The following is a 12346-nucleotide window of genomic DNA, read 5'->3' as shown; positions in this document are numbered from 1 at the left end:
AACACATCGCCACTTTAGATTTGCTTCTTAGAACATCTCACTAGTACTTTTTCAAATATTTTCTCCTCTTGTGAGGTAGGAACAAGCAGATTAATAAATATTTCATGAGAAAGGAAACTGAAACTCTGACAAATTAAGTGACTTAATTTGAATCATTTACACATGTGGTGGTCTGGTGACTACTGTCTTGTTCCCCTGACCCCACTTGCTCTTTGCAATCTGAGTTCATATTCATTGTATTAGTGATCGGTTGCTGCGTAAAGGTTGACCCCCAAAATTAGTGGTTTAATACAGCTACCTCAGTTTCAGTGGGTCAGGAGTCTGGGCATGGATTACCTGAGTTCTCTGCTTTAGGGTCTCTCATGAGGCTTCAGTCTAGGTGTTGGCCAGTGCCAGGATCTTGTCTAAAGCTGGACTGGGGAGGGATCTAGTTCCAAGCTCCCTCACATGACTGCGGGCAGCACTCGGTACCTCCTGGGTTGTTGGACTGAGGGCCTCAGCCCCCCGCTGGCTGTTGGCTGGAGGCAACTTATTTCATCAAGACATGGGAGCCAGAAGGCAAGGAGAGTCTTCCACCACAAGGGAAGCCACATCCTTTTATTTTGTTTTTTAAACTAATCACAGAAGTAATATGCTCTCAAATTGTTGTATTCTATTGGTTAGAAGCATGTCGTTGAAGGAGAGTGGGTTACACCACTTTGCGAATGTGAGGAGATGGGGGTCTTTGGAGTATGTCTGCCACACGCATTATGTCCAATTGCTTTCGCAACATCTCCATTTGGATGTCCTATAGACACTTCAAATTCATCATATCTAAAACTGAACTTAGAGCCAACATGTTCTGCTTTTGCTCCCAACCAGTTTCTTCTTCAGGACTCCCTATCTTGATAAATGACACTACCATCCCCTCAAAACCTGGGAGTCTTCCTGACTTCCCTTCATATACTCGTCAGCTAGTACTGCCAATTCTAACTACTATTTATCTGATCCACCTACCACTCTATATTCCACTGCTAACCTCCCTTTCAGTCCATTGTCATTTACCAGCTCTGCTGCTGGAATAATTTCCTCTGTAGGGTTTTCCTGTCTTGCATTCTTAGCCCCATCTATTCCCTTCTGAAGGGGTTATTTTAAACACATGAATCTAACTGTCTAAAACCATTTGTGCCAAATACTCTATGTGTTTCTGCTACCCCATCACATCTTCTTCTGGCTTCAGTGTGCTATGGTGTGGTTTCATACCTGCCACCAGCGTCCTGCCACCAGTTCATGCAGGACACTCTCAGCCAACGTGCCTTCTGCACACTTCCTGAGAAGGTCCCCAGCAGGCCTGAGCCCCAGGTGCCCACCTTGGTGTCACCTCAGCAATGCATCCTTTAATGGATTTCCTACCTCCCTGTTCCCAGTTAACCTGCTCCTTGCTCTGACTTCCTGGAGTCACTTCCCAAATGACCTACCGGCACCTGAGTGAGTCCCTGACTCAGGCTCTGCTTTCAGGGAAACTCAGACTCTGACAGCTTTCAGTGTCTTCCTGTCAGTTTTAGGATCAAGCCCCCAATTTTTAATGTGACCTACAAATAGCTGCCTTATGCAGCCCCTGCCTGTTTTCTTAGCCATATCTTCTATCACAGCCCCTTGCCTACTTTGTTCTGGCCACTCTGGCCTGTTAGCTTCTTGAATTCAGCAGTACCTCTCTGCCCCAGGCCTTCACATGATACTTCTCTCCCATGCCTCCTCCCAGACTAAATTCTGCTCATCTCTCCGGTTTTGGTTGAAATATCACTTCCCTCGGGGAATGTTCCATGTTACCCCGGCCGAAATTAGGTCGCCTTGAGACCCTCTCTCACACTGCACTGTAGCTTTCCTTCATAGCACTTAGTACAGGAAATGATTGGTTACCTGCCTTCCTGCTACGATGTCAGTTCCATGAGGGATATCTCGCTCATCATTGTATCTCCAGTGCCTGACAAAGTCCCTGCCGCACAGGAGGGGCTAAGTGATATTTGGGGCACGAATAAAGGAATTGCTCACTCAGCCAGGGGACAGTGTGACTTTGGTGGCAGAGTGGCAGAGTGATGTGGAAAGATCAAAGGTCGTCTGTTGTTAACTAACAGTGAGAACTTGGGAAAATTGCGTCACTTCTATTTCTTAGTTTCCTCGCCTGCCCCATCTGTTTCACAGGGCAGCTGTAAGATTCAAACAAGACACTATGACTCAAGTGCAATGAAAGATATAACCTTGACACCTGGGTTTCTGTTAGCTGGTAGGCTTCTCTTCCTCACCTCAGGCTCCATACCCGGGATTGGCAAACTTGTTCTGTAAAGAGCCAGACAATAAATACTTTAGGCTTTGCAGGCCATATGGTCCCTGTTACAACTCAGCTCTGCTGTTGTAGTGTGAAAGCAGTCATAGACCATATATAAATGAATGAGTGTGGTTGTATTTCAATAAAACTTCATTTGTGGAAACTGACATTTGAATTTCAGATAATCTTCTCATGTCACAAAATATTATCCTCCTTTTGATTTTTTAAGCCCAACTATTTAAAAATACAAATCCCACTTTAACTCATGGGTTTTAGAAAAACAGATGGTAGAGTGGGGTTGGCCCATGGGATATAGCTTGCCAACCCCTGAACTGGCATGTCTAAAACTGTGTTGTTTAACATGGTAGCAAGTAACCATGTGTGGCCTTTAAATGTAAATTTAATTAAAATTCAGTTCCAGTGTTTCACCAGCCACATTCCAAGGGCTCAGTAGCCACATGTGTCTAGTGATCACCATACTGGACAGATAAAGCCTTTCCAGCGTAATAGAAAGGTCTGTTGGGCAGCTATGGTCTAAATAAAATAAGAATCAGGGATTCCCTCCAGGGCAAGGTTAGCCTCTTAGTGACAGAACAAGACAGCAGTCCAGGTCTCTTTGGATCACCCTGTACCACCACCTCTGCAGGGGAATTTGTGGCGTAAGATTGATTGCATTGCCAGATTTTAAAATAAGTGCTGTTTTGGATAGTATAATATTTGATAGAAATCAAAACCAATTTTAAGCACATTAGGTTCAAAATGAAAACAATTTTTTCAAAATAAAGTTTAACCTATGACTGGGAGTAAACATATTGTTATATTTCTTTCTTTCTTCTCTTTTAGAATGAAAAGGAAGTTTTATTCCTGGGAGGAATGCATGAACCTTCGGGAGGTTAAGGTATTTATTAACATAACAGGGAATAATTTATGTATAGTTGATTAAAATAGTGTTAGACATGCTCAGATTTATTGTTGATATGGTCATTCTGTTTGAATTATTTCACTGATGCTAAAAACGGGTAAATGATAACACGCTCTTAGTGAATATATTTATTTTAAACCTTGGTATATTACTATTAAGTAAATCACAGACTTATTCAGATTTCAGTAGTTTCCCACTAATGTTTTTTTCTTTCAAATTGTGTTGAAATGCAAATAAGATAAAATTTACCATCTTACCAGTTCTTAAGTGTATATTCATATTGCTTTACAGCCATTATTACCACCATCTATCTCTAGAGCTCTTTTCATCTTGCAGATCTGAAACTCTGTACCCATTAAGCAGTAACTCCCCATGACGCCTCCCCCCAGCTCCTGGCAACCACCATTCTACAAGTGAAATCATACAGTACAGGCAGACTCTGTTTTATTGTGCTTCACAGATGTTGCATTTTGTACAAATTGAAGGCAAGACCCAAATCCTCCAACTCACTTTATTGCAATACTCGCTCATTGAGGTGGTTTAGAACCAAACTTGCAGTATCTCCAGGGTATGCTGGTATTATCCTTTTGTGACTGGCTTATTATATTTAGCATAATGTCCTCAAGGTTCATCCATGTTGTAGCATGTGTTAGAATTTCTTTCTTACCTTGGCTGTTGTGATTCCTGTGAACCGAAATGTCGCTGGTTAGATTCTGTCAGGGCACATGCCTGGGTTGTGGGCCAGGCCCCTAGTTGGGGGCGTGTGAGAGGCAACCAATTTGATGTTTTTCTCCCTCTCTTTCTCCCTCCCTTCCCCTCTCTCTGAAAATAAATAAATAAAATCTTGAAAATAATAGTCCACAAATTATAGCTCTAAAAAAAAAGGATTTCTTTCTTGTTTAAGGCTAAATTATATTTCATTGTACGAATATACCATATTTTATTCATCCGTTCATCTGTTGATGGTTGCTCTTACTTTTTGGCTATGGTGAACCTTCTCATTTCTTTAAACTTCTCACTGGCTGCTTCTCTTTAGCTTATAAATGTGCCTGCCATTCTCTGTAACCAGCCTCAGCCCTCTCTCCCCGTGAGCTTCCACCCCTTTCCTCTCCTTACCTTTCAAACAACTCCTTTTGCCATCATTCCCCACCTACCATTGACTTGCCCCTGACTTGAGTCAGGCATCTGTCTGTGACGCAGCGCCCCTGAAGTTGCCAAATCCAGGGTCATTTTCTCAGGCACTTTCTTGCCTGCAGTGTTGGGTGCTGTTGACACTTCTTCCTCTCCTCTCCTGGGGCTGTATGACTCTGCTTTTGCTCAGCTGTCCTGCCTCTTTCTTGCCTTTCAGCAGTTCTTCTATGGTTCATCCCTTAAATGTCAGTGATTTCTTGCATTCTGTTCTCAGTAATTTTTTTCTTTGCTCTGACTCTACTTCTGAGTAATGTCATCAGTCCCATCAAATCTTTTATCTTTCTCATGCATTAGACCAGGGATGAACAAATGGCCCACATTCTGGTTTTGTAAGTACAATGTTGTTGCAACACAGCCACATCCATTTGTTTGCATATTGTTTATGGCTGATCTCATGCTACAATGGCAAAGTTGAGTAGTTGCAGCAGACCTAGAAAGACTAAAACATTTACTCTCTGTCCTTTTGGAGAAAAGTTTTCCCACCTCTGCTTCAGGCCCCTAGATCCAATTGCTTAGTGGATATCAGTACCTGAATTTTCTAGAATGTCTGCATCCCTCAGTGCTCCTATTTTCTCTCCCTTCTGTTAATTATCATTTACCCAGAAACCACAGGTCCTTGCAGGTGGCCTGTGTGATGCTACTTTCCATAGGTCTCATCCATCCTGTGTGTTGCCACCAGAATGATCTCAGTGACATACAGCTGCTCATACACTCTACCGTTTCCTGAGAGGCTGTTATGAGCCAGGAAGCACCTTAGGTGCTTTGCACACATGGTCTTATTTCATCCCCCAAACTACCTGTTGTGGAAAGTGTTTGTATCTTGAGTTTGCTCATGAGAACATCTAAGGCCCAGACTCAGTAACTTGCTTGAGGTAAACACAACTCCAAGCCAACAAATTTGGTTTCCAACTCAGGTTTGTCTGAAGCCTTCAGTGGGCATCCACCTGGCATCCAGGCAGTGTCTTCCCTGACCTCTTCTCCCGTTAGAGTCTTCCCAGTGATCTTCCTTTGGAACCTAACTGGGACAATTCTCATTCCTCAGACATAGACAATACCACTCCATTCTCGCACCCTTACCTGTGAGGGCTCCCCTCCTGACACACCCTTTCCCTCCCACTGAGCTCGCTAGGTGTTGCTGAATGATACTCACTGACTACTCAGGGTTTAATAATTACTCCTTCTTGAAACATCTCTGATGTTTCTTGTTTCTGTCATTTCTTTGGCCTTTAATACAATCTTTATTTTGTTACGTGTATTTTGACCTCTCTTCTACATTGGGTTGTTTGCCTCTGAAGGAAGGGCAGGCACTGTGTCTTATGCTAGGGTATCCTTGGGGCTCAGTACTTTGTACAGCAGGCCCTCAGATAATGTCCTTTCCTTCTATGTCCTTTCGTTAAACATTGATGAGATGCCATAGGAACTTCACTCTTGTTTATATCAATTAGCCTGTGATAAAATTGGTTTCATTATACATTGTTTAACTGAAGTTCCAACAACCTGTCGACGACATTGAGTACTTATTGTAGTTTTGTTAATAGTTAAGAACCTTTGTGCATAGGGAAAAATAGTTCCTATTCAGACTGCTGACCCAGCTTCAATTTGCTATTTCCACTTCTCTGCGTTGATACAGCTGTCCTGCCTCTTCCTCTCCTTTGTAAGCCTCTCCTGAGCCAAAATAAGATGCCATCTTTCTGGAAATATATCTCTGTAAAATGAGTCACTTGAAGTCCTCCACACAAAATTAATTCTTTTTATATTAAACTAAAATAGAGTTGAACTTGCTCATGAGCCTCATTTAGAAACAAGAGCTGAGAACCACTCAGACTTGGGCCAGTAATTCATGTTCAGAACATACTCAGGCTAACAGCAGAAGGTATCCTACTCCTTGCCTAGAGTTCTTTCTTGAAAAAATGTAAAACTAACTTCATTTTCCTCTGAAAAAATTTTCTGCTCGTCCACTGGACATCTCAGCCATTACTTGGGACGCATTTTAAGCCAATAGGCAGAAAAGATAGTTGCAGTTCCTGAGAGTCCAGTGAATACTGCTTACAAGTTAAGCAATGTTTGTTTTTGTTAACCATGGAGAACCAGGAATGCAGCCCAGCGAAAAGAAGTAATCAGCCCTGCTGGGTCATTCTAGAAGGATCTGTCCATTTGGCCAAAGCAGCTGAGTATTTCCTGCCGTAGAAGCATGTTGTCAGGAGCTTGTCTTTCAGGCAAGAAGTTCCAGAAAAGTCTTATTTTATTCTCATTCACTTGCCATAAACTTCTCTCTTCCTAGCTGCTTGAAATCACTTGATCATATTACATATTCCCAAGCTCTGATCCCTGGGGTACCTTATTACTGAGTGTCCTTCCAGATTTGGATATTAATGTTAACATTTTCATCTTCAGATATTGTATTTGTTTTATAAAAGGGGTGTTCTTTTAAGGAAATTCAAAGATAAAGAGGGCTTTATAATGTATTATTATTGGACTCACTTCTCTGTGAGGAAGAGGCTTTTTGAATTACAGGGCTCATCCCACTGGCCAGTGACCCTTGGAAGCTTCCTGGAAGGAGCCAGTCTATCAAATTCTAATTCAGCTAGTGAGCAAACCAGCAGTCGGGTATCTCTGGTTGTTATCCGTGAACAGGACTGCCGCTCCCATCGACAGAACTAATGAGGCAAGCAGAAAATAGTTTACACACGGCTGAACTCACTCACGTGTATGTCCCCGGAGGAGGACAGCTGCAGATACGCAAGGCTGAATAATAAGGTCATGCCACATTTTTGGAGTCACCCTCTTGTTCCTCGTGCCTGACTTTTATTGCCTTGCTATTCTTGGAAGCAGAGATATTTGTCCCGTACCACTTCAGGGTCTTTCCCATGAGATTTCCTTCTCCCATGTCTTCAGAACCCATGTTGTCAGGAGTGCTGTGTGTCTCATGGACACTCGTGAGGCAGATGGAAGTTGATGGAATCAGGCTCTTGTTCATAATGTCTGCAAACTGTTAGCTGGGGATTTTTGTCCCAAAGTAGCTGTCTTCTCCAATACTGGCATACCCCAGAGATATTGTGGGTTCAGTTCCAGACCACCACAATTAAGCAAGTTGTAATCTTTTTGCTGGTGGAGGATCTTGCCTTCAATTTGTAAAAAAATGTAACATCAGTGAAGCACAATACAGAGGTATGCAGTAAAAGTAGGTGTGCCTGTACTAAATCAAAGTCTCACCTGCCAATTGATTTCTTTCTCCACCTCCCAGGCATAAATTCTGTTATCTGCTTGGAATGTAACTTGAGTAGCCCTGGCCCATTGCCTGGTGCTGAAGGCAGCCAGAAATCCTGGTTAAGGTCAAATTTACCTTCCAGTCAGTTAATCAAGATAGTTTTTCCATGTAAAGTTACTATTGATTTCATAGAAATACCATTTATTAAATTGTTCTTAAAATATGAATTGTGGTATTTCTGTGGTTTTAGAATTAGATGTTTCTTCCTAAGTATATATATGGGATACTTTTCTTTTTCAACAATGGATATTTTTTTTCTAATATTTTTTTCTTCTTCTTTGCCTTTCAGTCTTTAAAGAAACTCAGCCATGCCAATATAGTAAAATTAAAAGAAGTTATCAGGGAAAATGATCATCTTTACTTTATCTTTGAATACATGAAGGAAAATCTTTACCAGCTCATTAAAGAAAGGTATGGTTTGGTTTTCATGATCTTAGAACTAAATATTGCAAAGTGGACATGTTTTCTTTATGCTTTTGTTTTTTCAGGCATGTTCCTTAGGCTTTGCTGCTTAAAGCTGCCTGTTAGTTGGGGGGCTTGACGCACATTCTACTTCGGGTGCCTTGTGGTGGCTTCATAGGCGCTAGTTTCAGTGAAGCTTTTTTCATGTTTTAATGGGTTATCTGCCCAAAGAAGATATTTAAAAGATATTCTGCAGTTCTCTGTTCCCAAAGGGACAGGTGGGCAGAGCAACTACAACTCGGGGATGTAAAAGTTTCATCCCTTTGGAGACCTTCATCGAACACTTATGGGCTTATTTCAGTTCCTTTCTTGCACCAGTGCTCAGGGGCTTGAGTGCTTGGTAGAAGCAGCTAACAAAAAACTTACATGCTATGGTAGTTATGAACTTTAAAAGTAAACTATGTAGAATCTCTTGGGCACATTTTCTTGGTGGCAAATGAAAGCCATTCACAGCATCCTTCTGAGTGACTTCAGTGAACAAATATTGTCAGTAATAGTGGTGAAGCTGTGTGGTTTGCCCAAAGAGGAAAATGTTACTATCTGCTACATGTCATAAGGCATGAAATGTTCCCTATTAATTTTTTTTTAAGTTTTAGCTTATATTATGGAGAAAGGAGATTTTTACATTAGCAAGAATTTTTTTGGGGGGGGGGTTACTCTAAAATATTTCATCATTGCTTCTTTCTAACATAATTAAATATATTTGGCGTATACAAGATAGCTCTCTTGTATGGATATATGGTTTTTCTTTGCTCTTGCTCTTTATTATCAAAGGATCTGCTTAAATTAACATGTGAGCAGATGTTTATGTAAGTTCTAACTCTATAACCAAAATGAATCCCATTTTCATTTGTATATCTAGATTTGTAACTTTTTTCCTCTGCTCCATACAGAAGTAAGTTGTTTCCTGAGTCTGCTATAAGGAATATCATGTATCAGATTTTGCAAGGACTTGCATTTATTCACAAACATGGTAGGTGATTTGGATTATTGTTCTTTTGAATACAGTGAACTGTTGTCATCAAATAGATATAGGAAGCACCAGTCTCTTTTGTAATTGATTCCCAGGAAAGGTTGAAGAATTGAGAGGCTGACTGTGGATTTTGGAATACATTATCTCCCATCACTTGATTTCTGAATATTCCTCATTATTTAACATGTCTGCATATTCTTATTAATTAAGCTTTAACATTAAGCTTGTTAGTTATAGATCTAAAATTATTCCTGATCATTAACTGGTGTATTAGTGAGAAACCTAAGATTAGGATTCAGAGAAGTTTCACATATTAGGTTTAACTCACTAACTAACACGGATTTACTGTGGCTTCTTATTTTCCTAATGTATTTATATTTCATTTTGTGTAAAAGGGTTCAAAAATAGTCTAACAAGATTTGTGCAACACCAGAAAATAAAGTGATTTAAAAATTAGCAAAGAAAGAAAAGGGCAAAGGCAAAACAACTTATGGATATAACCAGGGGTGGGGTTAATCCACAAAATGCATGGCAGCCAGCATGTTGTATTTAAGTAGAAGAAGCAGGCTCCAGATTTTATTCTGAGCTTGCTTTCTGACAATGTATAATGTGAAACATGACCAATCACAAGCTATATAGTTTCCCCAAGGTAAAAACAGTTCAGTTGCCCAGGAGAAGCAGAGCTATTCTTGGTACTAAGACAAAGGAGGTTCTCTTATGTGTGTCCTTCTTAAGGGGACTTCATGGTAAACACAGTGATGGGTTACATGGGGAGGTTTCATGTCATATCCCTCAATATAGGACAATTATATCACCTGGTCAGAGAAAACAGTTCTACTGAGGCCTAGTATAATTCACTCTAGAGATGGTCTGGTTAGTCAAGGAAAGATTTAGAGTACCTAGAGCAGAAATTTTCAACCTTTTTCATTTCATGGCACACATAAACTACACCAAAAAATATATATTTTTCCCGATCTGACAAAAAATAGGTATAATTTTGGTTTATTTACACCAGATGTCTATTGTTGTGTTGGCTATTATCATTTTTTTATTTGATAATTTAAAAGAAAAGAGGTCAGTGCACATGACTAAATAATCAGGTATTGCATGTTTTAAAAATTCTTGCAGCCCACTGGTGAAAATCACTGATCTAGAGGAATGGATGACCACATTCCCTTCAGGAATCCTCTATCACTATTGCTCTTCTTAGCTGAGCTTTTGAAAGATATTGAGTAGCAATGAGTTTGAGGTTTTATTTTCCAGCAAGTATCTAGGTAGGTCATTACTAGTCTTTGCTACTAACTGGACGCAGACCTACCTGGGGTTGAGTGGATACCTTCTGGTAACACAGAGCCAGTAGGATGGACATGTTCACCAGTAGAGCCAGGAGGCCCCTCAGGAGGTGATTTGAGGTCAGTTTAATACATAGAGAGATGGACAAAGAGGCTGATCTTGCACAGGCAGAAATCCATTCACTCCCAATCTAAGGATATCATTGCCATTGCAAATACTGCACCAACGAGTGAGTTTCATTACCCAATGAGGAAACTGGGTGGAAACCTTTGACAATACAGTCGGTTCAGATTTGACACAAATTGGTAGTGAGTAGAAAAGACATTGTGTCACAGCATGTGTCATGGCCTGTCTGGGATTGTCCCCACCCTGTTCTTTAGCCCCTAAGTAGCCTCTCACAGTTAGAGACTAAACTAAGTGCAAACAACAGATAGAAGCTATCTGTGCAAATCCTTGTCAGCCCCAGGCATATGCTAAATAACTAGCAAGTAATTGCAAGCCTGAGTCAAATTGTAAACCAATTCTAGTAAGAAGTTTTTAGTAAAAGGTTTGTCTGATTCTGCTGACATTGATTGAGCTAGCACTTGAGCCTGTAATCACCAGGGTTCACAAGGGACGGTATGAATTTGCAAAACATGAAAAATTTATAGTAAGACATTAGGGACAAATAGGGGGAGAGGAGTCACTTATTAGATTTAAGAGCCTAAGAAAAAGAAATGACAAGAAATCAAATAGATTCTCAAAAGAGAAAGGTCAACCAGAATATTTTCATATAGGGACCAGTCATAACATCTCAGTTGCTTGGGCTGTTTTGCTCAGTGCTGGAAACTGAGAGACAGACCTAAAAAAAACTTAACATTCTTTGGCTTTCTTTTCTTGCTTTTTGCTGCTTTTATGAGACTCAGATATTTTTTTGCCAGAAAGAACATGTAGCCTTTTATCCAGGTCTCTGCCTAACCCATCAAATGAATATACACACATACCCTCATATGTGTGGATATACATCTCCATGTACACAATCCCACATGTATATGTATCCACACATATACTCCCCCATGCACATGTACACACACAAATGCACATGTATGTGTGCACACACATATTTATATCCAATGATTTAGCTTCCACCTGCTATTGTGTCAAACAGCCCTTTGGAACTCTGCACTGTCAGTTTCCTTTACGTGCCTTAGATGCCCCGATTGTATATGGGAAGCTCAGTTTATTGAGAAGGGCAGACCACCTGTGCTTCTATAACCCCAACTGTTAAAGTGCCCAGTTCTACTTGTAACTTAATAACATTTCATTTGTTACTTGATTTATTTCCATGCCAATTTCTGAGGTAGAAAGGATAGATGGTATCTATTCTTTCCAAAGAGGTTTAGTGAGATTTAAAGTCCTCTCAAAGGCCCCACTATAATAGAGTGGTAGAGCAGATATTAGTTCAGTTACCTGTGCCCATTTACCACGCTTTACTAGAAAAGCCTGTCCTCAAAGCAAACAAGGGAATAAGAGGTTAAGAAAATAATAATAGTAATTGTAGGTTGATATTAATTTTCTAGGTCCTACCTCATTTTTGTTGGTAAATGATTTTTGGAGACTTTTTAATGGCATTTATATAGTATTGCCTTGACTTTGGTTAACTGCACATGTAACTCCATATTATTTCTTTCCTCCAGTAATGGAAAAAATAATAATAATCTAAAGCACTTTACAGATCTATCTGGTGAATTTCAGGCTCTTCCCTGTCAGCTCGTTCTCACTGTGAGAAGGCGCACTCTGTCTCCAGGGAGTAGACTCCTTGGAGAGGGGAGAGCAGCCCTGCAGGCAGTTGCTAAGGCTGTGATTCCTGTCACTGAGTCCTTTCCCACACGGGGAATGAAAACACGATTCTGCTTGGGGCTGATTGAGCAATGCCAAAGCATAGGTACTTTA

General features: G+C 40.5%; 1 protein-coding gene across 1 annotated transcript in view; it reads left to right on the top strand.

Moving 5' to 3' along the window:
* CILK1 (ciliogenesis associated kinase 1) overlaps nucleotides 1–12346 on the top strand; it is a 38983-nt gene that overhangs the window by 371 nt on the left and 26266 nt on the right. Inside the window, exons 2-4 of the mRNA XM_090282588.1 lie at nucleotides 3149–3203; nucleotides 7976–8097; nucleotides 9042–9121. Of these exons, the coding sequence (XP_090138714.1) occupies nucleotides 3149–3203; nucleotides 7976–8097; nucleotides 9042–9121 (257 nt within the window). The remainder of the gene's footprint in view (nucleotides 1–3148; nucleotides 3204–7975; nucleotides 8098–9041; nucleotides 9122–12346) is intronic.

The sequence above is a fragment of the Furipterus horrens genome, unplaced genomic scaffold (assembly GCF_987537825.1).
Source record: "Furipterus horrens unplaced genomic scaffold, mFurHor1.1.pri manual_scaffold_6, whole genome shotgun sequence".
NCBI lineage: Eukaryota > Metazoa > Chordata > Mammalia > Chiroptera > Furipteridae > Furipterus > Furipterus horrens.
The sequence above is the reverse complement of the archived record's forward strand: the minus strand, read 5'-3'. Positions and strand labels throughout refer to the sequence as shown.